The sequence below is a fragment of the Callospermophilus lateralis genome, chromosome X, assembly GCF_048772815.1.
Source record: "Callospermophilus lateralis isolate mCalLat2 chromosome X, mCalLat2.hap1, whole genome shotgun sequence".
Classification (NCBI taxonomy): Eukaryota; Metazoa; Chordata; class Mammalia; order Rodentia; family Sciuridae; genus Callospermophilus; species Callospermophilus lateralis.
This window is the reverse complement of record NC_135325.1, coordinates 67,591,085-67,616,615: the sequence shown is the minus strand read 5'-3', so window position 1 is coordinate 67,616,615 and position 25,531 is coordinate 67,591,085. Positions and strand designations below refer to the sequence as shown.

The 25,531-nt window shown below is 35.6% G+C and overlaps 2 protein-coding genes across 2 annotated transcripts in view; both read right to left on the bottom strand.

Annotated features, from left to right (window-relative positions):
* The window catches only part of Gprasp3 (G protein-coupled receptor associated sorting protein family member 3), a 140,532-nt gene extending 118,728 nt beyond the window's left edge, over positions 1-21,804 (bottom strand). Inside the window, exon 1 of the mRNA XM_077107428.1 lies at positions 21,724-21,804. The gene's annotated coding sequence lies outside the window, so the exon portion shown is untranslated. The remainder of the gene's footprint in view (positions 1-21,723) is intronic.
* Positions 21,805-23,366: 1,562 nt separating this feature from the next.
* Positions 23,367-25,323, bottom strand: Armcx5 (armadillo repeat containing X-linked 5). The gene has a single exon (XM_077107423.1). It carries the CDS (start codon positions 25,274-25,276, stop codon positions 23,573-23,575), a length of 1,704 nt encoding a protein of 567 aa, XP_076963538.1. The 5' UTR covers positions 25,277-25,323; the 3' UTR covers positions 23,367-23,572.
* Positions 25,324-25,531: the final 208 nt, after the last annotated feature.

Here is a 25,531-nt window from a genome sequence, read left to right as displayed (position 1 = left end):
CTTAATTAATGTTTTCTTTTTTAATTTTTTTTTTTTTTTTGTACCATGGATTGCACTCAGGGGCACTCCGCTACTACATCTCCAGCCCTATTTTCTATTTTATTTAGAGACAGGGTCTTTCTAAGTTGCTTAGCACCTCGCCTTTTTACTGAGGCTGGTTTTGAACTCGTGATCCTCCTGCCTCAACCTCCCAAGCTGCTGGGATTACAGGCATGCACCACCTCGCCCAGCTTTTTAAAATTTTTTTATTTCAATTTTTTCATAGCTGCCTTCCCACTCTTCCCTAAATTTATTGATTCTGTATGTAATTCAATTAAAATGGGGGACAAATGAAAAGAGAGAGATTTTCTTTCACTGTAAGTTCAGTTCATTCTAGGTTCACTTTAGATGCAAATGTTTTGATTTTCTTCTTTTTAATTGATAAAAATTGTATCATATTTATCATGCACAACATTGTGTGCTGAAATATGCATACACTGAAGAATTATCTCAAATACTTATCATTTTTTTGTGGTCAGAACACTTAAAATTCATTGTCTTAGCACTTTTCAAGTACACAATATAATAATAAATTGTTAACTATTGTCACCATGATTTACAATTGATCTCTTAAACTTATTCCTCCTAACTGAAATTCTATAACCTTTGACCAACATATTCCTCTACACTTCCAGAGCCACTGGTAACCATCATTCTACTCTCTACTTCTACAAATACAACTTCATTAGATTCTATATATATGTAACATCATTCAGTATTTGTCTTTCTGTGCTTGGCTTATTTCACTTAACATAATGTCCTTTAGGTTCGTGCATGTTATCTTAAATCACAGGATTTCTTTATTTTAAAAAGGTGAATAGCAACCAGGCATAGCAGTGAATGCCTATAATCCCAGTGGCTTGGGAGACTAAGGTAGGAGGATCGTGAGTTCAAAGCCAGCCTCAGTAACAGCAAGGTACTAAGCAACTCAGGAGACCGTCTCTAAATAAAATACAAAAAGAGGGCTGGGGATGTGGCTCAGTGGTTGAGTGCCCCTGAGTTCAATTCCTAGTACCAAAAAAAAAAATGCTGAATAGCATTCTATTATATATAAATGATATATATATATATATATATATATATATATATATACACACACACACACACACACACACACACATATATACACATTCATTATATATATACACACACATATATATATACATACACACATACATATACACATATTTTCTCTATCCATTCATAAGTTGATGGACACTACAATGAATATGGGAGTGCAGATGTCATACTGTTCAATTTCTTTGGCCTATCTATATTAAGCAGTTGGATTGCTGATTTATACTATAGTTCTACTTTAATTTATTGAGGAACCTCCACACTGATTTCTATAATGGCTATACTAATTTACATTCCCACCAAGAGTGTACAAGGGTTGCCTTTTCTCCATATCCTCACCAATACTTGTTTATCTTTCATAAAGATAAAACACTTGCTTTATCCTTTTTTAAATGACCATTCGAACAAGAGGAAGGGAAGAATAAGTAGGCCTAGTTCAGAGGATTTTTAGGACAGTGAGAAACGTACAGAGGAATACGTACTCATAGTGGAACAAATTTAAGAATTATACTAGACTTCTCTTCAGAAACCATGCAATCGAGAAGATTGCATTTAAAGTGTTAAAGGGAAAAACATACCAATACCAACATGAAAACTTGTATCCAGGAAAATGATTCTTCAAAAGTGAGGAAAAATAGGCGATGTAGGTCAGTGGTAGAGCTATATCATGCTAATACTTTACTAATAAAAGAAAATTGGAGTGGCTATATTATTTTCAGGCAAAGCAGACTTCACAGCAAGAAAAATTATTGTAGACAAAGATGGAAAATTTATAATGATGAATAAGTCAAATCTCAAAGAAGATATGACATAATAGGACTGCAAGAAAAAATATAGGACTCTATGATACAGATTCCAATACCATAATATTAGTAATTGACAAATCCAGTGGGCAAAAGTCACTAATAAAATAGTTATACTGAACACCAGCAATAATCAACATTATATAATTGATTTCAATATAATAGTTTATCTAAAAACATCAGGATATACATTATCCTCAGCCTCCCACAGAACACATACCAAGATGGATCATATTCTGGTCCATGAACCATATCTTAACACATATAAAAGAACAGAAATGATGCAATGTCTGCTTTCAGAACACAATGAAATTAAGCAAACAAACAAACAATAAAATAAAGCTAGGGGCTGGGTTTGTGGCTCAGTGGTACAGTGCTTGCTTAGCATGTGTGAGGTACTGGGTTCGATTCTCAGCACCACATATAAACAAATAAATGAGTAAAGGTCCATCAATAACTAACAAAAATTTAAAAAATAAATAAATAAAGCTGGAAAATCCAAAAATATGAGGAAGTTAAACAGCATACTCTAAATAACAAATGGTCCAAAGAAGAACTTTTAAGAGAAATTTAAAATATATATTTTGAAATACACCAAAATAAAACATACAGCTTACCAAATTTTGTGGGATGTAAACAAAGCAGTGTGTAACAGGATTTTTTTAAGAGTTCAAAGTGTATATTAGAAAACAAAAATCTAACATCAGTAACCTAAAATTCCACCTTGGAAAACTATAAAAAGAGGAGCCTATTAAATCCAAATTGAGCAGAACAAAATAATAAAAATTAGAATGATTCAATGAAATTGGAAAAGATAAAACATTAGACTTAAAAAATATTTCCAGTCAACAATCAGCCATACACCTTGAAGAATCATAAAAAGAATAAAGAACTTACCCAGAGCTAGCAAAAGTAAGAAGATAAACATTACGGTGGAGATTAATAGAGAGTAAAAAAATAATAGGAAAAAAAATCAGTGAACATTTAGATTTGTGAAAGATTTTTTTAAAATGGTTAATCAATAGCCACAGTGATAAAAAATAATGAAATCATAAATGAAATTACAAGCATTACCACTTTCATAGATATGAGAGTCTGGTGAGCTAATGCATGCCAACAAATTGGAAAACCTAGATGAAATGGACACATTCCTAGAAACACACATCCAACCAAACCTAAAAAATAAGGTAATAGAAAATCTGAATAACCTATACCTAGAAAAGGTATCAAATCAGTAACCAACAATCTCTTAAGAAAGAAAAACAGGGCTGGGTTTGTGGGTCAGTGGTATAGCACTTGCCTAGCACATGTGAGGCACTGGGTTCAATCCTCAGCACCACATAAAATAAAATAAAGGTATTGTGTTCATCTATGACTAAAAAAAAAGAAAAAGAAAAAAGAAAAGAAAAGCAGTGGACCAGATGTTTTCACTGGTTAATTAAGGATTTCATTTAGAGAATTTGTACAGTATTCCTTCTCAAATTCCTCAAAAACTGGAAGAGGTGGGAACACTTGCTAACTCATTTCATAAGATCAATATTAACTGGTACAAAAGACAGAATTACACACTACAAGAAACAGAATTACACACTACAAGAAAACTATAGACCAATATTCCTTATGAATACTAATATAAAATCCTTACAAAATACTAGAAAATCAAATTCAGAGGTATAAAAAATCATACTCTGGCTGAGGATGGAGCTGAGTTGTAGAGCATTTTCCTTGGTGTACAAGGTCCTAGGTTCTATCTACTGAAAAAAATTATACTCCATGGCCAAGTGGGATTGATTCCTGGAATGTAACTGTGATTCAAAATGCAAAAATCAAACATAATATTAATAGAATGAAGGCACAAAAATATATCATCTCAATTCACATTTATATAGAAACAGCCTTTTAAAACTGAACAGCCTTTCATGAAAAAAAAAATAATCTCAACAAACTTGGAATAGAAGAAAACATTCTCAACATGATAAAGAACACATATGAAGCTGGGGCAGAGGCAGGAGGCTCGCAAGTTCAAAGCCAGCCTTAGCAAATTAGAGAGGCCCTAAGCAACTCATCAAGACCCTGTCTCTAAATAAAACATAAAAAAGGGCTGGGAATGTTGCTCAATGGTTAAGCGCCCTGGTTAAATCCTGGGTACAAAAACAAACAACCAAACAAACAAAAATACAGGTGAAAAGCCCACAGTGAACATCATATTCAATGATGAAAGACTAAAAGAAGGACAAGGGTGATGACTTTCTCCATTTCTATTCAACATGGTATTTTAAGTCCTTTGAACAGCTATTAGTAGAGGAAAAGATATAAAAGGAATCTAAACTGGAATAAGAGAAATAAAATCATCTATGTTTGCCAATGACATGATTATATATGTACAAAACCCATTACAATAGCATCAAACACTTATGAATATATTTAATTAAGGAAGCAAAATACTTATACACTGAAAACTAGAAAGCACTGCTGAAAAAAATTAAGGACATAATTGAATGGAAAAATGTACTGTGATTTTTCACTGGAAGACTTAATAATGTTAAGATGTCAATACCATCCAAAGCAATCTAAAAAATTCAGTATAATCCATATCAAAATCCCAAGGTTGGAACTGGGGCTGTGGCTCAGTGATGGAACATTTGCCTAGCATGTGTGAGACACCAGGTTTGATCCTTAGCATCACATAAAAATAAATAAATTTTAAAAAATTATTAAACAAATCTCAATGTTGTTTTCCTTTTGAGGAAATAGAAAAAAATCTATCCTAAAATTCATATGAAATCTCAAAGAACCCGAAACAAGCAAAACAATCTTGTAAAAGAAAAACAAAAAAAGGATTGACATTTTCTTTCTTTTTTTTTTTTTTTTTTTGATCAACATTTTCTAATTTCAAAGTTAACTACATAACTACAGTCATCTAAACAGAATAGTACTGGCATGAAGGCAGGTACATAAAACAATGGAATAAAATGCAGAGCCCAGAAATAAACACATGAATACATGTTCAAATGATTTTTGAAAAGGATATCAAGATCATTTAATGGGGGAAGGACAGTCCTTTCAAAAAATGTTGCTGGGAAAACTGGATATCAACATGTTTTGTAAAACAAGTAAACTTGTACCCTTACTTTATACCACAAACAAAAATTAACTCAAAATAGAAGACTTAAGAACTAAAGCTCTAAAGTTCTGTGAAGAAAACATTAGGAAAAACTTCATGACATTTTAGATTTGGCAATGATTCCTGGGAAGTGACACCAAAAACACCAGAATCATAAGAAAAAAAATAGATAAATTGGATTTTGTCAAAGTTTAAAACTCTTGTGCATCTTGTATCAAATCACACTATCAAGAGAGTGAAAAGGCAATGCACAGAATGGGAGAAATTATCTATAAATAAAATATATAATAAGGGACAAATATCAACAATGTATAAATAACTAAAACTCAAAAACAAAGACCCTGTTTTAAAAGGGGTAAAGGAGGAGCTGTGTTTGTGGCTCAGTGGTCGAGTGCTTGCACCACATAAAGATAAATAAATAAAAAATAAAGGTATTGTGTCCATGTACAATTAAAAAAATATTTTTAAAAAGGGTAATAAAAGACTTGAATATTTTTCTAAAGAAGATAGGCAAATGGCCAATAAGCACAGGGAAAGTTGCTTGGCATCACTAACCAATAGGGAAAAACAAATTAAAATCACCATAAGATACCACTTTGTATCCCTCAGGATGACAATTAGTGTTATGGTTTGGATGTGAGGTATTGCCCAAAAGCTCATGTGTGAGACTATACAAGAAGGTATGGAGGAGAAATTATTGGGCTATAGCCTTGACCTAATTAGTGAATTAATCCCTGAGGGGTTAACTAACTGGTAATTGGAGGTAGGTGGAGTGTAGCTGGAGGAGGTGGGTCATTGGGAGGCATGCTTTGGAATATATATTTAAATCTGGCTAGTAGAATCAATCTCTCTCTCTCTCTCTCTCTCTCTCTCTCTCTCTCTGATTTCTGATCATCATGTAAACTGCTTCTCTTTGCCCACGATGTCCTGCCTCTCCTTAAGCCTGAAGAATGGAGCCAGCCATTTATGGACTGAGACCTCTAAAACTGTGAGCCTCTAAATAAACCTTTCCTCCTCTACAGTTGTGCTGCTTGTGTCCTTTAGTCACAGGGGTGAAAAAGCTGGCTAGAACAATTACCAACAACACAGAAAATAAGAAGAAAAGTACTAGTAAGGATGTGAAGAAATTGGAAGACTTCTGCATTACTGATCAGAATGTAAAACAGTGCAGCTGTTATGGAAAATAGTATGATGCTTTCTAAATTATACAAGGAAATACCATATGATGTTGTGATTCCACTTCTAAGTATACCCAAAATTGTATAAATATCTAAAATTATATAAATTCTAAGTATACCCAAAATTGTATAAATATCTCTTTGAGTTTCTACTATGAAAGCAGAAACTCAAAGACATATTTATACAATCAATGTTATTAGTAGCATTATTCACAATTGCCAAAAGTTGGAAACCAAAATGTCCATCCCAGAGAGGAATGGATAAAGAAAATGTGGTACACATAATGCCATATTATTTGGCCTTAAAACTAACACACTAGAAGTATGAACCATGAAAACATTATGGTATACAGAAACAAACAAGACACAAAATGGAAAATATTGTATGCTTCCACTTACATGAAGTACCTAGAGCATTCAAATTCAGAGAAATAGAAAGTAGAATAGTGCTTCCAGTAAATGAGGGAAGAAGGTAAGGGGGGTTATTTTTTCAAATAAACAGAGTTTCAATTGGGGATAACAAAAAGTTCTGGAGATAGTGATAATATTTGTACAGTAATGTGAATATACTTAACATCATTGAAATGTATAGTTAAATTAGTTTAAAGTGGCACATTTAATGTACAACACAAAGGACAAATCCCAAATTACACTAGGGACTTTAATTAATATCAATGTATCAATACTCACTTACCAATTTTAAGAAATATACCATAATAGGGATGGGGTTGTGGCTCAGCAGTAAAGTGCTCGCCTTACATGTGCGAGACCCTGGGTTCGATCCTCAGCACCACATACAAAAATAAACAAGTGAAATAAAGGTGTTGTGTCCAACTACAACTAAAAAATAAATATAAAAAAATAAATATACCACAATAATACAAAATTTTAGTAACATATGAAACTTTGTGCAGGGGCATAGAAGTGGGGAAGAAGTATAGTCATGGATTGTTTAATGACAGGGATAAGTTCTGAAAAAGGCATCATTAGGTGACTTCATCATCACTATGCAAATATCATAGAGTATACACAAACTAAGATGGTTATGATGTCACAAAATCAGGTCACTGTTGTATAAATAGGCAGTCTTTGACTAAAACAGTATTATGCTGCACATAACTGAAGTGTAAAAGTAAGTATTATTCTTTCTTTGGTTTGTTACTCCTACGTTTTCCCTGTATGTCTGAAAAGCCAAATGCCTAAAAGTATAATTCTAAATCTTGTTAATGACGTGCAGTATATAAAGATTGAATTTATAAGCCAGGCACGGTGGCTCACGCCTGTAATCCCAGCAGCTCTGGAGGCTGAGACAAGAGGATCATGAGGTCAAAGCTAGCCTCAGCAAAAGTGAGGTGCTAAACAACTCAGTGAGATCCTGTCTCTAAATAAAATACCAAATAGGGCAGGGGATGTGGCTCAGGGTTTGAGTGCCTCTGAGTTCAATCTGTGGTACCAACCCCCCATAAAAAAGGAAAAAGAAAAAAAATTGAATTTATATAACAGCATGAAGAAAAGGATTTATCTATAAAAGAGTAGAGTCCTATATAACCATTGCAACTAAACTGGTATTAATTCAAACTTGAGTGCTATATAATTAAGGTATTATTATAATCCGTAGAGTAATCAGTAAGAATAAAACTAGGGCTGGGGTTGTGGCTCAGCAGTAAAGCACTTGCCTAGCACGTGCGAGGCCCTGGGTTCAATCCTCAGCACCACATAAAAATAAATAAATTAAATAAAAGGTATTGTGCCCAACTACAACTAAAAAAGATAAACAATAAGAAGTGAGAAGTAAATGAAAATTGTACATTGGAGAAATTCAAATTGTTTGCACATTCATTGTACCATTTCTCATCCTCACTAGAAGTGTACAAATTTCTCTAGTGTGAAGTGGTCTCACTGTGGTTTTCATTTCATTTCCCTAAAGACTAATGATGTTTAACAACTTCATATTCTTTTTGACTATATGTGTATCTTCTTAAGAGAAATAACTGCTACAGTTCTTTGCCTAGTTTTCAACTGTATTGTTCATCTTTTTATTAAGTGTAAGTTACTTAAATATTCTAGATACTAGATATATATTTTATATATATATTGCAGTACTGGGGATTGAATAGGGCTTTGCGTGTGCTCAGCAAGTGTTCTACCACTGAACTACATCTCCACATAAAACATTTTTTAAATATGTGTTAAGTATATTTTAGAAAACAACATATCAGATTCCATTTTACTAAAGAGTTATCCCATAATATAAATATGATATTTTCCCTTCATTTTTTAAAAATTTTGTGGTATGGGGGAATTGAACACAGGGTCTCATACATGCTAGGCAAGTGCTTTACCAGAGAGCTACATTGTTCTTAACATTACCAAGATAATAGGTTACTTAAAATTTTATAGGTTTTTAATTTCTTTAAGAAAAGTTTAGGGCTGGGATTGTGGCTCAGAGGTAGAGCGCTCGCCTAGCAAGGATGCGACCCGGGTTCGATTCTCAGCACCAGATAAAAATAATGACATTGCATTGTGTCCGTCTACAAAAAAGATATTCTCTCTCTCTCTCTCTCTCTCTCTCTCTTTAAAAAAAGTTTAGATTAGGTGCAGTCATGCATACCTATAATCCTAGTGATTCAGAAGGCTAAGGCAGGAGGATTGCAAGTTCAAGGCCAGACTGAGCTACTTAGTGAGGCCCTAAGCAAATTAGTGAGATCCTGTCTCAAAATTAAAAATAAAATAAAATAAAAAGGGCTGGAGATGTAGATCAGTGGTAAAGCAATTTTGGGTTCAATCATCAGTACGAAAAAAAAAATGATGATGATGATGATGATGATGATGATGATGATGATGATGATATTGTTTAATTACATTACTGGTGAATTACATCATTTACTAGAATTTTAAATCATCATTTATTATGTTGACCATTAATAAAATAATTATCTGAATAATGCCTCAATATACTTAAAACAATTAAAAGATTAAGTTATCTTGCAACTCAAAATTGATGATAGTAAACTATCAAATTTGTTAGTAGTACTAAAAGAATTCTTAAATTTTCTTTGTATATCAGGAATTTTCAATATCAAGTTCAGGCAAAGACAAAATGCTTTTCTCTTTACACATATTTTCAGGCTGCAAAATTTGCTAATTAATATTTTGCTGCTTAACCACTGATTTTCCTTCTTTAAGGGTTAATTCATATTTCTGATCTAATTCTTTTCTGTGAGTAAAGAGAGCTTACTATGACCATGTTGAATTTATCCCAGAAATAACCAGTGGTCAGCGTCAGAATTCTAAAGCCCCACTTTGCTATAGTTTGAATGTCCCCTCCAACTCTTCATGACACTAAGAAGCAAGACCTTTAAGAGGTTATTAGGTGATAAGAGATATGCCTTTGTTAATAGATTAATGTTGTAATCATGAGAGTGGATTAGTTACTAGAGAGTGGGTCTATTGTAAGTTCAACCCCCTCATTGCTGTCTCTTTGTGTGGCTCAGGCTCACTTGCCCTTCCACCATGTTATAATGCAAAAAGGCTCTCACCCCTCTCCCATACTGGACTTGGCTACAGCCTGTAGAACCATGATCCAAATAAACTTCTATTGCTTAAAATTTATCCAGCCTGTGGTACTCTGTTCTAACAGTAGAAAAGAAAGACACACTTTCATTAAAAAAGGAAAAAACTCCATTTGGTCATCTCCATTGATGCAAAAATGGCACTGGATAAGATACCTTTTCATGATAAAAACCATTCATAAAATTAGGCACAGAAAGAAACTTCCCTAATCTGATAGAACATTTATTTTAAAAACCCACAACTAACATCATATTCATAAAAGACTAAAATTTCACTGGAAGATACAGAATAAGACAAGCATGCTTGGTATTTTTATTAGTTCTTTTTAGTTATACATGACAGTAGAATACATTTTGATATAATTATACAAGTATGGTATTATATCTTATTCTAATTTAGATCCCAGTACCTCTCCTTCACCTTCCCTCCATCCCCAACCCTGTTCCCTTCCTTCTATTGATCTTTCTGCCATTTACCTATAGTTTTTTGGGGTTGTTTTTTTTTTTTTTTTTTTTGCTGTTTTGTTTTTGTTTTTTTTGGTATGGGGACTGAACTCAGGGGCACTTAACCACTGAGCCCCAGCCCCAGCCCTTTTTGTATTTTACTTAGAGACAGGGTCTCGATGAGTTGCTTAAGGCCTCACTAAGTTGCTGAGGCTGGCTTTGAACTTGCAATCCTTCTGCCTCAGCCTCCAGAGCTGCTGGGATTACAGATGTTCACTACCACACCCAGCCTACAGTTATTTTTTAAAGTAATTTCTTGTGGAAGGCAGTACAGAGATTCCCCAGAAAATGTTGAAATGGAACCACCATTTGACCCAGCTATCCCACTCCTCAGTATATATCCAAAAGATTTAAAATCAGCATACTACAATGACACAGCCACATAATGTTTACAGAACAGCCAAGCTATGGAGCCAACTCAGGTGCCCTTCAAGATGAATGTATAAAGAAAATGTGACACACACACACACATACACACACACACACACACACTGGAGTATTACTCAGACACAAAGAAAAATTACTTTATGACATTTGCTGGTAAATGGATGGATCTGGGGACTATCATGCTAAGCATGCTCATTTTTACCACTGTTTTTTAAAACTATTGTACTATCAGTTCTAGCCAAAATGATTAGACATGAAAAAGAAATAAAAGAGGTATTCAAATAGGAAAGGAAGAAGGAAAAGTATTTCTATTAGTATATGACATAATCCTACATATAAAAATTCCCAAAGAATCCACAAAAAACTACTAGAGTTAATTCAGTAAAGTTGCAAATTAAAAGATCAATTCATAAATATCAACTATGCTTCTATATGCCAGCAATGAACAATCTGAAAAAGGAAAGTGAGAAAGCAGTCCCATTTATAATAGTATACAAAATAATTAAATACCTAGGAATAAATTTAACCAAGTAGGTAAATTATTATACATCTAAAACTGTAAAGTACTATTAGAGGAAATTAAAAACCCAGGAATGGACCTACCATATGACTCAGATATCCCACTCCTTGGTATTTATCCAAAATAACTAAAATAAGCATATAGTGGTACATGCATACCAATGTTTATAGCAGCAGAATTCACAATAGCCAAGTTATGGAATCACGCAGGTGTCCCTTAATAGATGAATGCATGAAGAAAATAAGATGTGTGCACACACAAACACACACATAATGTGTTTGGAGTTTATCTCAGCCATGAAAAGTGAAATTACATCATTTGCTGGTAAATGAATGGAACTGGAAATCACGCTTAGTGAAATAAACCAGACTCAGAAAGTCAAGGATCAAAATGTTTACTCTTATATGCGGAAGCTCCAGTGAAATAAAGAATATTAGGTCTGGAGAAATAGCTCAGATGGTAGAATGCTTGCCTTGCACATACAAGGATCTAGGTTCAATCCTCAGCACCACACACACAAAAAAAAAATTTAAAAGGAGGGGGATCTCATGAAAATAGATGGAAGAATGATGGAGAATAGGAAGGGGAATGAGAAGAAGAAGGAATGAGGAGGGCTGGGAAAGGTGAGGAACTGCAGAACAAAATTAACCAAACTATGTCATATGAATTTATGAACATATCACAATGAATTCTACTTTTATGTATAAGTACAATGCACTAATTTTATTTATTTATTTATTTACTTATTCATTCATTCATTCATTGGTGCAGATGGACACAACACAATGCCTTTATTTTTATGTGGTGCTGAGGATTGAACCCGGGTACCACCTGTGCTAGGCGAGCGCTCTACCACTGAGCCACAATCCCAGGCCCTAATGCACTAATTTTTAAAACACAATTAAAAACAAAACAAAAATGAATTTAAGTCCTAATAAATGAAAAAGCATTCTGTGTTCATAGATTGGAATCTTAAAATTATAGATAGCAATACCACCAAAAAAATCTATAGATTCAATGCAATCTCTATCCAAATCTCAATTACTTTTTAATTAAATGGAAAAGCTCATCCTAAAATTTTGGGGAAGGGATTCCTAATAATAAAAACAATCTTAAAACAGAGGAAAAAAGTTAGAACACTTACACTTCATAATTTCAAAGGTTACTGCAAAGCTACAGTGAACAAAAACATGCAGTACTGGAATAAGGACAGACATTGAGGCAGATGGAATAGAACTGAGATGCAGAAACAAATGTAAATGTCCATGGTCCACTGATTTTGACAAGAGGGTCCACCTCATTCAAAGGAGAAAGAGAAGACTCTTCAATAATTAGTGTTGGGAAAACTGGATTTCCACAGGCCAAAGGCAGAAATCAGACCTGTTCATCACACCACATTAAAAAAAATTATCTCAATATGGATCAACAACCTAAACATAAAACGATGAAACTCTTAGAAGAAACCACAGTAAATTGTCATGACCTTGAATTCACCATTCCTTAGATCTGAAAACCAAACCACCAGCAACAAAAGGAAAAAAAAACAGATAAATTGAACTAAAATTAAATTAAAATTAAAAGCTTTTGTGCATTAAAGAACATTTTTTAAATGAAAAACTACATAAGAAAAGAAAAATATTTGGAAATCATATAGCTGTTAAGGGGCTTGTATCCAGAATATATAAAGAATATATACTCCTACAATGTAACAACAATAACAAAAAGAATTAAAAATGGACAAAGAACTTCAATAACATTACCACAAAGAAGATAAGCAAACAATGAATAAAAGCACAGGAAAAGTTGCTCAACATCATTAATCATTAGGAAAATGCAAATTGAAATCACAATGTGATGCCATCCTACATTTAATAGGATGGCTATCAAAAAATAGCTATTAATGGAGGGAATTGCCAGGCATGGTGGCACATACTTAAAATACCAGCATCTTGGGAGGCTGAGGCAGGAGGATCACAAGTTCAAAGCCAGCCTCAGCAATTTAGTGAGGCCCTAAGCAATTTAGCAAGATGCTATCTCAAAATAAAAAAATAAAAAGATCTGGGAATATAGGTCAGTGGTTAAGCGCCCCTGGGTTCAATCCCCCTTACTAAAAAATTAAATTAAATTAATGGATGGAGGCAGAGCAATATGGTTACTGAATAAAATTCTCCAGTGATCTTCTACCCACAGGCACACCAAGTTGAATACCTATTCACACACAAAACTACGTTCATAAAAGCTAAGGAAATCAGATGAGAGACCAAAGGGCCTGCTTTTAGCACAACAAACTGAAAAGACACAATGAAGAAAGCATAAAGAAAAAGATGTTCACTTCATTCCTCCCCCAATTCTAGGCAGCCCAACTTGAAGAGAGATGCCTCCTACTTCAGGGACAGAGAAAGAATTAAGTCCAGCCTTAGGCTTGAAACCCTGTACTAGCCCCACCATGGTGAAACCCAGTGCTGGGTAATGCCCCACAACCACTACCAATCCCAATCCAATACCTGCAGACTGAGCCACAAGACCAAGCCACAAGCTCCAAGCAACTGACTACCTCTACTACCCTTCCTTTACTCTTGGGAAACAAACAGGGAAGCTAAACTTAACCCACAGGGAAACAGGCAACAAAAGCTAGCACAGGGCTATGTCTTGGAACTCAGTGAGAGATCCACCACAGTAAGACCAGCACCCAGTAGAAACAGAAGGTCCTATAATTAGAACAGAGCTCACAGATAGAGCTGTATGTAGACTTGTTCAAGAATCAGGCAGAGACCAGACACTGGCAAGAGAGACTTCAATTTCAGCCTGCACCATTTCCAGCCTTCGAATGGGCCTGAGGCAAATCTGTCCTTCTCTCAGGACTACGCCAAGGATCCTGTGACCATGAGACTCAGGTGTAACCCACCTTAGCATCAGCCCTCACAGCCAAAGGACTGTCTCCACCACTCATCCCCAGTTTGGGGCAGCACAATGATCACCAGGCTACTGTTCTCAGATGGGGATATGGAACTGTTCCAGCACCAGGAAGATACCTGTAATCCAGTGGGATGGACTTGTGATTTAGCTTGCATTACCACCAGCTATAGGTCTAGATACACCTCTCAGACTATGCAGTCTCCCTGCAGGTGTGAAACACAGACATGACCCAGAATAGCATCAACCCAAGTAGCGAAGGGACTGCCTTCATCACAACTACCTCAATTCAGGCAGCAAGTATGGTGCAAGACCTCTTTTGGTGGGAGAAGGACAACTAGTGAGTGTAAGACTTCATCCTGGAACTTAGTGCTGGGCTGGTGAAACTTAACACTAGGCAGATTGTAATAGCCCTAGGTACACCTGTATATGAAGCCCCTGGAAGAGCTTTGGTGCCAGGAAAAGACACGCGGCCCTGCTCTAGCATCACCTGGTCCGGCTGCAGCAGTCTTGGGCCACAAGTCCACATTACCAAATAGGCACTACATAGCAATATAGACCTTGGTCCTACTCCAGTATTGTGCTGCTCCTGGAAAGCTGTGGGTTCAGAATATGATACAGCTTGGCAGCATCAGTGGCCACAATTCTTACCTAGGAATCTAGGGCTGGTCCATCAATAGTAACTTTGCCCAGAGCTGGGCAGAATTCCACAGTACCTGACCACAGAACAATAACTGTGGACAAGGCATCTGGGCCTATCCCAGCCACAGAGAAAGGAGTGTGTAGACAAACTAGTCTTTCTAGGTACTTTCCTAATTCACTCTGAAAAACATACCACAGTGTATGTGGGACAACTCTGGGTTTGGATCATCCCCCTAATACTTAAAGAGAGACAACACAAGAATTGCAGATTACTGCCAAACCTGTGAACTGGGCGCCATCTAGTGCTGAAACAGAAGTGACTGCAGGTTCAGAGAAAATATGCAGCTTGATTGGAATCTCTGGAAAGGCCAGGCATGGTGGTACACACCTGTTAATTTCAGTGACTTGGGAGGTTGAGGCAGAAGGATAGCAGGTTTGAGGCCAGCCTGGGCAACTTAGTAAGACCCTGTCTCAAAATAAAAAATAAAAAGGGATTTGTATACTAAGTGATAGAGCACCCCTGGATTCAACCTCCTGTACTACAAGAAAAAAAAAAAATCTGTTAAAACAAGTAGGCATAAAGGAAGTCAGATTAGGAAGACAGAAATAAATCACTATTCCATTAATACCAAGATGACGTCACATATCAACAATCATCGGGGCTTTCAGGAAACTATGAACTCAACTAATACTCAAAATAAGGTGCCAGAAACTAATCAGTTTAGGAAAACTCTCAAATATAGTATTTGAATTTAAAACAGCTATTTTAAGGCAACTTGATGAGCTTAAAAACACAAACATTTCAATACTCTAATATAGAAATTCAACAAAGTGATGGAAGCAATTAAACACTATTAAATAGAAATTCTTGAGCTGAAAAATACATTTAATATATTAAAAATGTGATAGAAGGCATCAATAATCAATAGCAGGACAGATCAAACAGAAGAAAGAATGAATAAACACAAACAGGCTATTTGAATACACAATTGGAGATAAAAAATGAAGATGAATTAAGAAAGCTTGCAGGAACTTTGGGACACTATTAAAAGAGCAGATATTTGGGCTATTTGGGTTCCAGAAAGTTTGAGAATGACAGAGGTGGAAGTAAAAAGCTTATTTAAGGAAATAGTAACAGAAAACTTCCCAAACCTTATGCAGACTACAAATATGCAGATACAAGAAGGTCAAAGGTCATCATCCAGATTTAACTCAGTCAAGTGTACCTCAAGACATCTTGAAATCAAGCTCTCAAAAGTTAAATATAAAGAATTCTTAAGGCTGTAGAGAAAAACAAATAACACATAGGGCTATCCCAATTCAACTTCCAGCAAATTTCTCATTGGAAATCATATGCACCAGGAGAGGGTAGCAATAGATTTTTATAGTACTGAAAGAAAGAAGAAACTGTCAATCAAAAATATTGTACCCAGCAAAGATATCATTCAGAAAATTCTGAAATGAAAGAGAGAGAAAGATATTTCCAAACAAAAAATGAGAATATATTTCCACTGACCAGTTTTACAAGAAATTCAAAGGAAGTTCTTCAAACTGAATGAAAGAGACATTAATAAATAAGAAGAAAAGAAGGGAAGGTATAAAACTCACTGGATAAGAGTAATTATACAATTCAGAATACTAAATCATAACAATGATTTAGTAAAGTCAAGACTAAAAATACAACTAAAATTAGTAACAAATACATTAATATTTTAGAGATAGGCAACATAGAAAGGTATAAAATGGGACAGCAAAAGTTCAAAATGTGGGTGGCTGAAAGGAATACAAGTGTAGTTTTTTTATGAGTGCATTTTCTCCTGTATTTTTGTTTCTGTTCTTATCCTTATGGTCATGTTAAGTTGTTATCATTTCAAAATAGCTTTTTATGAATAAAAGGTGATTTTTGTAAGTTCCCTGGTACATATAAAGCAAAAATCTAAAACAGACAGACCAAAAGTTATGAATAAGGAATCAAAACCTATTTCATAAAAAGTTACTTATCAACAAAGGAACACCGGAAAGAAGCAAAAAAGGAACCACAATAAAAATAGAAAACAAGTTACAAAATGGCTGTAGTAACACATTACCTCTCAATAATTACCTCGAATGTAAGCTGATTAAATTCTCCAATTAAAAGGCACAGAGTGGGGACTGGGGTTGTGGTTCAGCAGTAGAGCGCTTGCCTAGTATATGCGAGGCCTGGGGTCGATCCTGAGCACCAGATAAAAACAAATAAATAAAATAAAGGTATTGTGTCCAACTACAACTAAATATATATTTTAAAAGACACAGAGTGACTGGATGGATTTAAAAAAAGCCAAGACCAATATATATCACTTACAAGAATCTCGTAGCTCTGAGTAATTGCATGGACTAAAAGTGAAGGAATGGAATACAATACTCTATGCAAATGAAAGACAAAAGAAAGCAAGAATGGCCATAATGGTATAAGGTTCAAAAAAGACTTTACTGGACTTTTAAATCAAAAGCAGTAAAAAGAAAGAAGAAAGATCATTATATAAAGGGATCAATTCAGCAAGAGGAAATAACAATTCTAAATATGCATATACCCAATATTGGAACACCCAAATATATAAACCAAGTGTTAATAAAGCTAAAGAGAAGCCAGGCACTGTGGTGCATGCCTGTAATCCAAGCTTCTCAGGAGGCTGAGGCAGGAGGATCGGAAGTTCAAAGACAGCCTCAGCAAAAGTGAGGCACCTCAATGAGACCCTGTCTCTAAATAAAAAGTCTGGAGATGTGGCTCAGAGGTCAAGTGCCCCTGAGTTCAATCCCCAGTATACCTCCCCACCAAAAAAAAAAAAAAAAAAAGCTAAAGGGAGAGAAAGACAGACACCAGTTCGGCAATAGTTGTAGATTTTTAACACCCCACTTTCAGCAATCCATACAGAAAGCCAACAAAGAAACCACAGAATTAAACTTTACCCTACACCAAATAGACCTAATAGACATCTACCAAACGTTTTATTGAATGGTTTCTGAATATATATTTTTTTCATCAATACTTGGAACACTCTTCATGATAGACTATATGATAGGCCACAATATAAGTCTTAAAGGGCTGGGAGTGCAGCACAGTGGTAAAGTGCTTATCTAGCATGTGCAAAGCCCTCATTTCAGTCCCTACCACCTCAAAAGGAAAAAGAAAACCAAGTCTAAACAAAATTTTTAAACTGAAATCATATTACCTTTTCTGATGACAATGCAATAAAACTAGAAATCAATAAAAAGAAAATTTGGGGAAACTATACAAATACATGGAAATTAAACAACTCAATTTTTTAAAGAGAGAGTGAGAGAGAGGGAAAGATAATTTTAATATTTATTTTTTAGTATTTGGCGGACACAACATCTTTGTTTTGTATGTGGTGCTGAGGATCGAACCCGGGCCACACGCATGCCAGGCGAGCGCACTACCGCTTGAGCCACATCCCCAGCCCAAACAACTCAATTTTGAACAACCAACAAATCAAGAAGGAAATTAAAAATATTTCTAGAAACATTAAAATGGATGCACAACATATCAAAACCTATGGAATACAGCAAAAGCTGTAGCAAGAAGGAAGTTTATACAATCAATGCCTAAATAAAAGCAGAAAGATGTGCAATAAGGAAGCAAAAAGATTTAAATAATCTATTGCTGCATCTCAAGAAACTAGAAAAACAAGAACAAACCAAACCTAAAATTAGAAGAAGAGAAATTATAAATGTCAGAGCACAAATAAAAGAAACAAAAACATAAAAAACAAAAAAGATTTTCCAGGTATGAAGCAGGATAGCAAGCTCAATGTCAACCTGTCTCAAAATAAAAATAAAAAGCGCTGGTGATGTAGCTCAGTGACAGAGCACCCCTGGGTTCAATCCCCAGTGCTACACCTCCCACAAAGAATAATACAGAAGATCAACAAAATAAAAGCTGGTTATTTGAAAAGATAAAATAGAAAAACCTTTAACTAGACTAAGAAGAAGAGAGAAAACACTCAAAAATAAACCAAACATGAAAAGGCTGACATTATATCTAATATCACAGAAATATAAATTATTATTAGAGATTATTATGAACAACAATATGCTAACAGAAGAAATGGACAGACTCTTAGACATACAATTTTCCAAGAATGTATCATGAAGAAAGAGAAAACATGAACACACCAATAACAATTACTGAGAATAAATCAGTAATAAAAAGCCTCCCATCAAAGAAAAGTCCAGGACCAGATGACTTCACTTTTGAATTTTATCAAATATGTAAAGAAGATATTGAAAGGAAAGTGAGCAATCAGGAGACAGGCGAGCGAGAAATGAAAGATGGACACCATAGAGATACATGAGAGTTTATTTGTCAGAGCTGACAAATAAAGGCACATCTCTCCAGAGACCAAGAGAAGCAAAACAGGCTTGGAGTTCGGGACTTTTATGAGGTAGGCTCAGGGATTAGAGCCAGGTAGGTCCAAATGCAGTGGTTAAGAGTGGGTTGGTATGAGGGAGTGGTGAGCCTTTCTCAGAAAGACCCTTGGGAGGGACAGCAAAAATTTTTCTTAAAATGGCAGTTCTCAAGATGACCATACAGATGCTAAGCAAGAACCTTTCAAATGTAATGCCAATTTACTTTAGGTTATTTCAAAAAATAAAAGTAGAACAAATTCTTCCAAACATGTTCTATGAGACCAGCATTACCCTAACATCAAAAACAGCTAAGGACACAACAACAAAAAAGAAAATTACAGACCAATATCCTTGATTAACATAGATGCAAAAATCCTCAAATACTGGCAAACTGAATTCAACAGCACATTAAAAGGATTATTATTCACCATGATCTAGAGGATTCATCCCAAGGATGCAAATTTGTTTCAATATATGCAAATTAGTAAACAGATATACTGCACTGACAAAATTAAGGAAAATAAACTATACAATCCTCTCAATAGATTCAGAAAAGGCATCTGATAAAATTCAATATCCCTTCACAATAGGAACACTGAACAAACTAGGTATAGAAACATATAATAAAGGTCATTTATAATAAGGCAACAACATTATACTAATTGTGGAAAAACTGAAAGCTTTCTCTTTTCTCTGGAGCAAGACAAGGATGCCCACTTTCAACACTTGTACTCAACACAATACTATAAGTCCTAGCCACAGTAATCAGGCCACAGAAAGGAAGAAAGGATATTCAAATTGGAAAAGAAGTTGTCAAATTGTCAGTGTTTGCAGATGACAATCATATATATGGAAAATCCAAAAGTCCACCAAAATCTATTAGAACTAACCCTAAACCCTAACCCTGACCCCGACCCCGACCCCAACCCTAACCCTAACCCTAACTCCAACCCTAATCCTACAGCAAAGTTGTAAGATACAAAATCAACACATGAAAGTCAATAGCATTGCTATAAGCCAATAGTAAATCATTTGAAATAGAAATCAAGGAAACAATCTTATTTCCTACAGCCACACACACAAAATAAAATACCTAGGAAGAAATTTAAATTAAGAGATGAAAGATCTCTAAAATGAGAATTATAAAACACTGATAAAAAAAACTGAAGAGAACAAAAGATGTGGAAAGACCTCCTATGTTCATAAATTGGAAGACTCTATATCATTAAAATGTCCACACAACCCAAAGCAATTTACAGATCCAATGCAAGCTTTATCAAAATAGCATTAACATCCTTTGCAAAACTAGAAAAATCCTAAAATTTATATGTAAATCCTTCTCCAAAAATACCAAATAGCCAAAGCCATCTTGAACAAAAAAAAAAAGAGCAGGAGGCACTATAGTACCTGACTTCAAAACATACTACAAAGCTGTAGTAATCACAACAGCATGGTGTTGGCATAAAGTTAGATGCATACATCGATGGAAAAGAATACAGACCCTAGAAGTAAATCCATGTATCTATAACCAACTGATTTCAGCAAAGGTGCTAATAACAAGTACTGGGAAAAGGACAGTTTTCTAATAAATGGTGCTGAGAAAATTGGATATTCACATACAGGATAATTTCTTACCAGTTACAAAACTCAACTCAAAATAGATTAAAGACATAAATATAAGACCTTAAACCATGAAACGACTAGAAGAAAACACAGAAGAAACACTGCAAAACACTGGAATGAGCAAGCGCCCCAAAAGCACAAGAAATAAAAGCAAAAACTGACAAATGGTATTACAACAAACTAAAAAGCTTCTTCACAGCAAAGGAAAGAGTCAACAGAGTAAAGAGGCAGCCTTCAGAATGGGAGAAAATTTTTGCAAACTATATTAGAAATGGTAAGTATTTGAGGAGATGGATATGTTTAATCTGACTTGAGCACCATAAAATCTATACATGTATTAAAAGACTATGTTATTCATTAATATGTGAATTTTTAAATATTTTTTAAGTTGTTGATGGACCTTTATTTTATTCATTTATTGTATATGTGGTACTGAGAACTGAACCCTGTGCCTCACACATGCTACCACTGAGCCATAACCCCAGTCCCAATATGTAAAATTTTTTATATTTCTAAGTATCAAGTTAAAAAATAAATTTAAAAAAATTAATAGAAAATAACAAACATCAAAAAGGGTGTAGATAAATCATAACAATTTATGATGTAAAATGATGGTGGTGTAAAACAGAGTCGCCATTCTTCAAAAAGGTGGCAATTCTTCAAAAAGCCAAACACATAATTATAGATCCCAGCAATTCCACTTCTAGGTATATACTCAAAATAATTGAAATTAGGGACTTCAACAGATACTTGTATTTTATGTTCATTGCAGCATTATTCATAATAGGCAAAAGGTGGAAATAACCTAAGTGTACATCAACAGATGATACCTCAGGAACAATTTGCGTGATGATTCTACTTCTCATAATTCCCACCCAAGGGGAGACCATCAACTTTTTGCTTTGACACAAATATATATACATCTCACACTCACCCTTCTCTTTAGCTGATATTGGAAAATTCCATAGCCATCAACTGATTAAGTGTGTGCTTCACAGGGCACTTGAGACACAGAATATTTCCAAAGAGTCTGGTCCATTTGTATTGTGAAGATCTCCAATACTGAAAGCAGTGCCCACCACAGCTGGTATTATAGGCTAGGGGAGCTCTGCGGATTAAAGAACAAGTTATAAAGAACTTCAAAAATCATCTAAATTGAAGCTGCACAATGCACAAAACCTACTCTGCTTTTGCCCCTCAATATAAAGGTATGGCCAATTGTTCTTCATTTATAACTCTTACATGTATGAAAGATAAGAGTCACACCTGACCATAATAGAAATTAAACTAGGGATAGATGTTAAACCAATGGTATATTCCATGTTGACATTTTCAGTTTAGGCATTCCCCCAAAATCAGAGAGAGGAAGGTCAACAGAAATACCAGCATTTCTATTCAGACCCTACTGTCTACTATTCCCACTGCTAGGCAGTAATTTTAAAGAGAATCATAACAGCATATGAATTTGGGAGGAACAGGAGAGGAGGAAGTGATCCCAATCCCAAACTATACTGTCATTCTATACCACAAACCCCTGCCCAGAACCTAGCTTTTGTTAAAAATAAACAGGAGAGGTTGAGGTGATATAGACAATATGGCTTCAACTCTGTAAACTGTGCAAAGAGAACAGTGAAATTAGGGAATTAATTTCTTACAAAATATACACTCCTAAGGGATTTTGGTATCCCATGGTTGTGTCATACATATAATTGTCCTTCAAGAAGCATCAGCACAAACAAGGATCTGCCATCAAGAATAGGAACAAATTACCAATTCCAAAGCATGTCCATAAAACAAAACCAACGATGAGTTAATAGTCACCAAGGTAAGACAGATGAGACTGATTATGAAGCAGTTTCTATAGGTGGACCCCAAACCCTCCTCTTAGGTCCAGGGTATCAGGGGGAGGGAACCTCAGAGGAAACAATAAATCTAGTACCCCTGAATGGGGAGAATGCTGATGAGAACACAGTAGGGTTGGATCCCTTCAGAACCACACGTCCTACATAGTCACCCATGGTTTTTCTGAATGGGGGTGAGAACCATGAATACTCAAGGGGGTTAAAAAGCATCATGGTGTCTTGATAGATATCCTATACCAAAGTCCAAGCACAAGATCTGGGATTCAATGGAATGAAATAATCTGTGTTCCCTTTCTCCTCAGTCTGTCCTCTTCTGCTTCCTTAGGGCTGCCTGGATAGGGCTTCAGCTTCATTTCTTGGTGCACTGTCAGCCAGAAACTAGACAGGTAGTAGTACAGTCCTGTCCCCTTGCTTCTGGAGTGATTCTACTCCTTGAACATGTTGGCACTAAAGGATCTGCCAGTGAACTTTTTTTTCTTTGTGCACCCTCTACAGATAAACTGACACAGACACCATCTCTTCACCATCTTTTTGTTGTTTGTGCTTTATCCCTCTGACTACATTTCAACTGAAGAACTAGGACAATGTTTTTACCAGTTTAGCATGCAACTTTATTAACAACATGTAAATGAAATTTCAAAAGGATACACTTTTGTCAATGAACAGATTATAGCTTATTCAGGATGAATATGATCATTATCAGGTCATGTTGCAGAAATACTAAAAATACCTCAATTTATATTTTATAGCACAATAAAAATAAGCAAATATTCAAGCCTGCAAGATTAGCTGGTATCCTTAAAACTGCAACAATCAACACGGAGAATATAAGTATTGAATTTATAATTATAATATGTATTGGTTTCATATTCCAAAAGCAAAAAAAAATATGTTCAAGGCTTTGTGAAAACATATGACTATTCAGAGTTTGAGTATTAATCGTATAACTTTATCTCTCACCTCAGGATCACTGTGCTCTGCTAAGTCTTGGAGTTTCTGACCAAACCCTTTTGCTTCCTGGAATATGGAAATAAGTTCAGATTTAGTGAACTTTTCCTTAGTAAACAGCTTTGCCCTTTTTTTGAATTGGAAATTTATATTCTCAAATATTTCAATGATACAAAGAACATTGGCCTTTGACTCATTCTTGTTAAAGAGCGCAACCAGTGATGATAGTACTTCGGCACTTATCAGTTCTCTTGTATTGGCTTGATTTTTAGACAAGCACAAAAACACTTTTAAAGCATAAAACTTGGTTTTGACACTTCCTTTGTTCAATAATGTGAGGAACTCTAGAATATAACTGGCAATCATGTGGTGATTCTCAAATTTCACACTCAATTGCACCAATAATTTCAGTCCAGCCAGTTGCACAGGGGAATTCAAAGGATAACAGATTATGTCCTTACAAATTTGATGTATATATGATTCTTCCATTTTTGGTTCTTCAGAAGACTCAGAGCTTTCACTTACCATATTTAAAGCTTTAGGGTGTTCTTTAACATTAGGATTATTGACCAAGTTTTCAATCATAACAGTAATACCAACATCATGAATTATATCTTGAGTAAATGGGTAAGCAGGACTGATACCCATTACCATAGTAGCTATTTCATGAATGAAAGGATCCTTAGTTAACTTAAGTAGGTCAACAAGTTTATCAAATTCTTTAGGCTCTAAACTAAAGGTACGTGATTTGCAACGGCAGGCCTTTGGATTAGGCCCATATTTTTCCCTCTGCCTTATCTGTTTTTTGATCTCAGCTAAGGTCTGGAAGTAAGGCCCATTATAAGGTGGAATCTTGGTCAGAGGCCGAATCCCCAGAGGAGTTTCAATCAAGGTTGCAACCAAGGTCCAGTTGCCTTCTGGAGGCAATGTTGGTTCCCCTCCCTCAACTGGGACTAGGACAATATACCTGGCCCTTAACCAGGCTTTTGCTTTTTGTTTTGTAGTAAGTTTGGGGCTGTATGTGGGCTTGGGCTCTTCCTGTATCTTAGGTGGGGGTTTATAAACTTGAGGAGGGGTCTCTTCTTTAGGCCAGAACCAAGATCCTACACTAGGCTCTTCTCCATTCCAGAACCAGGAGCAGACATTTTCTTCATCCTCATCAGTGAACTTGATCCCAATATCAGCTTTGTTCCCAGTCCTGGACTTATTGCTGGTCTCTTCCTTTATCTCAGGCCTAGACCCAATATTGGCCTTATCATCAGCCTTGGCAGAAGACTTGATGTTTGCCTCACTGCCTGCACAATCCTTTACCTCAGATTTAGTTACCAAACTAACCCTAGAAACAGGGGTGGCCTTTGACTTGGTTTGAGGCACTATACCAGGCTCTGCCAGGAGTTCTGCCTTAGTCTCAGCTGTGAGACTAGTATTAGTCATATCTTTTGTTTTGCTTTCTTCCCTTGTCACAGCCACAGGCTCAGTGTAGGTCACTGCTTGTGTCCTGGCTATTGCTCCATCACCAGCTTTGGCCTGGATTACTAATTCTGATTTTGGTTCTGCCTCAACCACTGCCTTAGGCTGAGTCTTCATTCTAGCATTGTCAGGGCCACTGATTTGAGCTTTCAGGCTATCCTCAGCCTCTTCTCTATCTCTTGCTCTAGCCCGTGAGCCAATCATCATCCAAGTTAAAGGCAAAACTCTTTAAAGACCCCACCGGACCCCTGTCTCAGCCTTGACTGAAGGTCTGTCCCAAGTTGGTGTTTTCATACAAAGTCCAGTAGTCACTCAGTCCCCTTTCCAACTATAGGTTCTGCCAATGATATAAACATGCTGAGGAAGCTCACTCAAGGTAAGGAAGGATGGCTGGGCCTGGGAGCATCCCTGTAGAGGGTGGTGGTCTTCAGCCACTCCAAGGACACCAGATCTGCCATTGAA

Excerpts from the sequence above, each read along its gene's own strand:
- Armcx5 (XM_077107423.1), bottom strand. The coding sequence starts at position 25,276 with ATGATGATTGGCTCACGGGCTAGAGCAAGAGATAGAGAAGAGGCTGAG.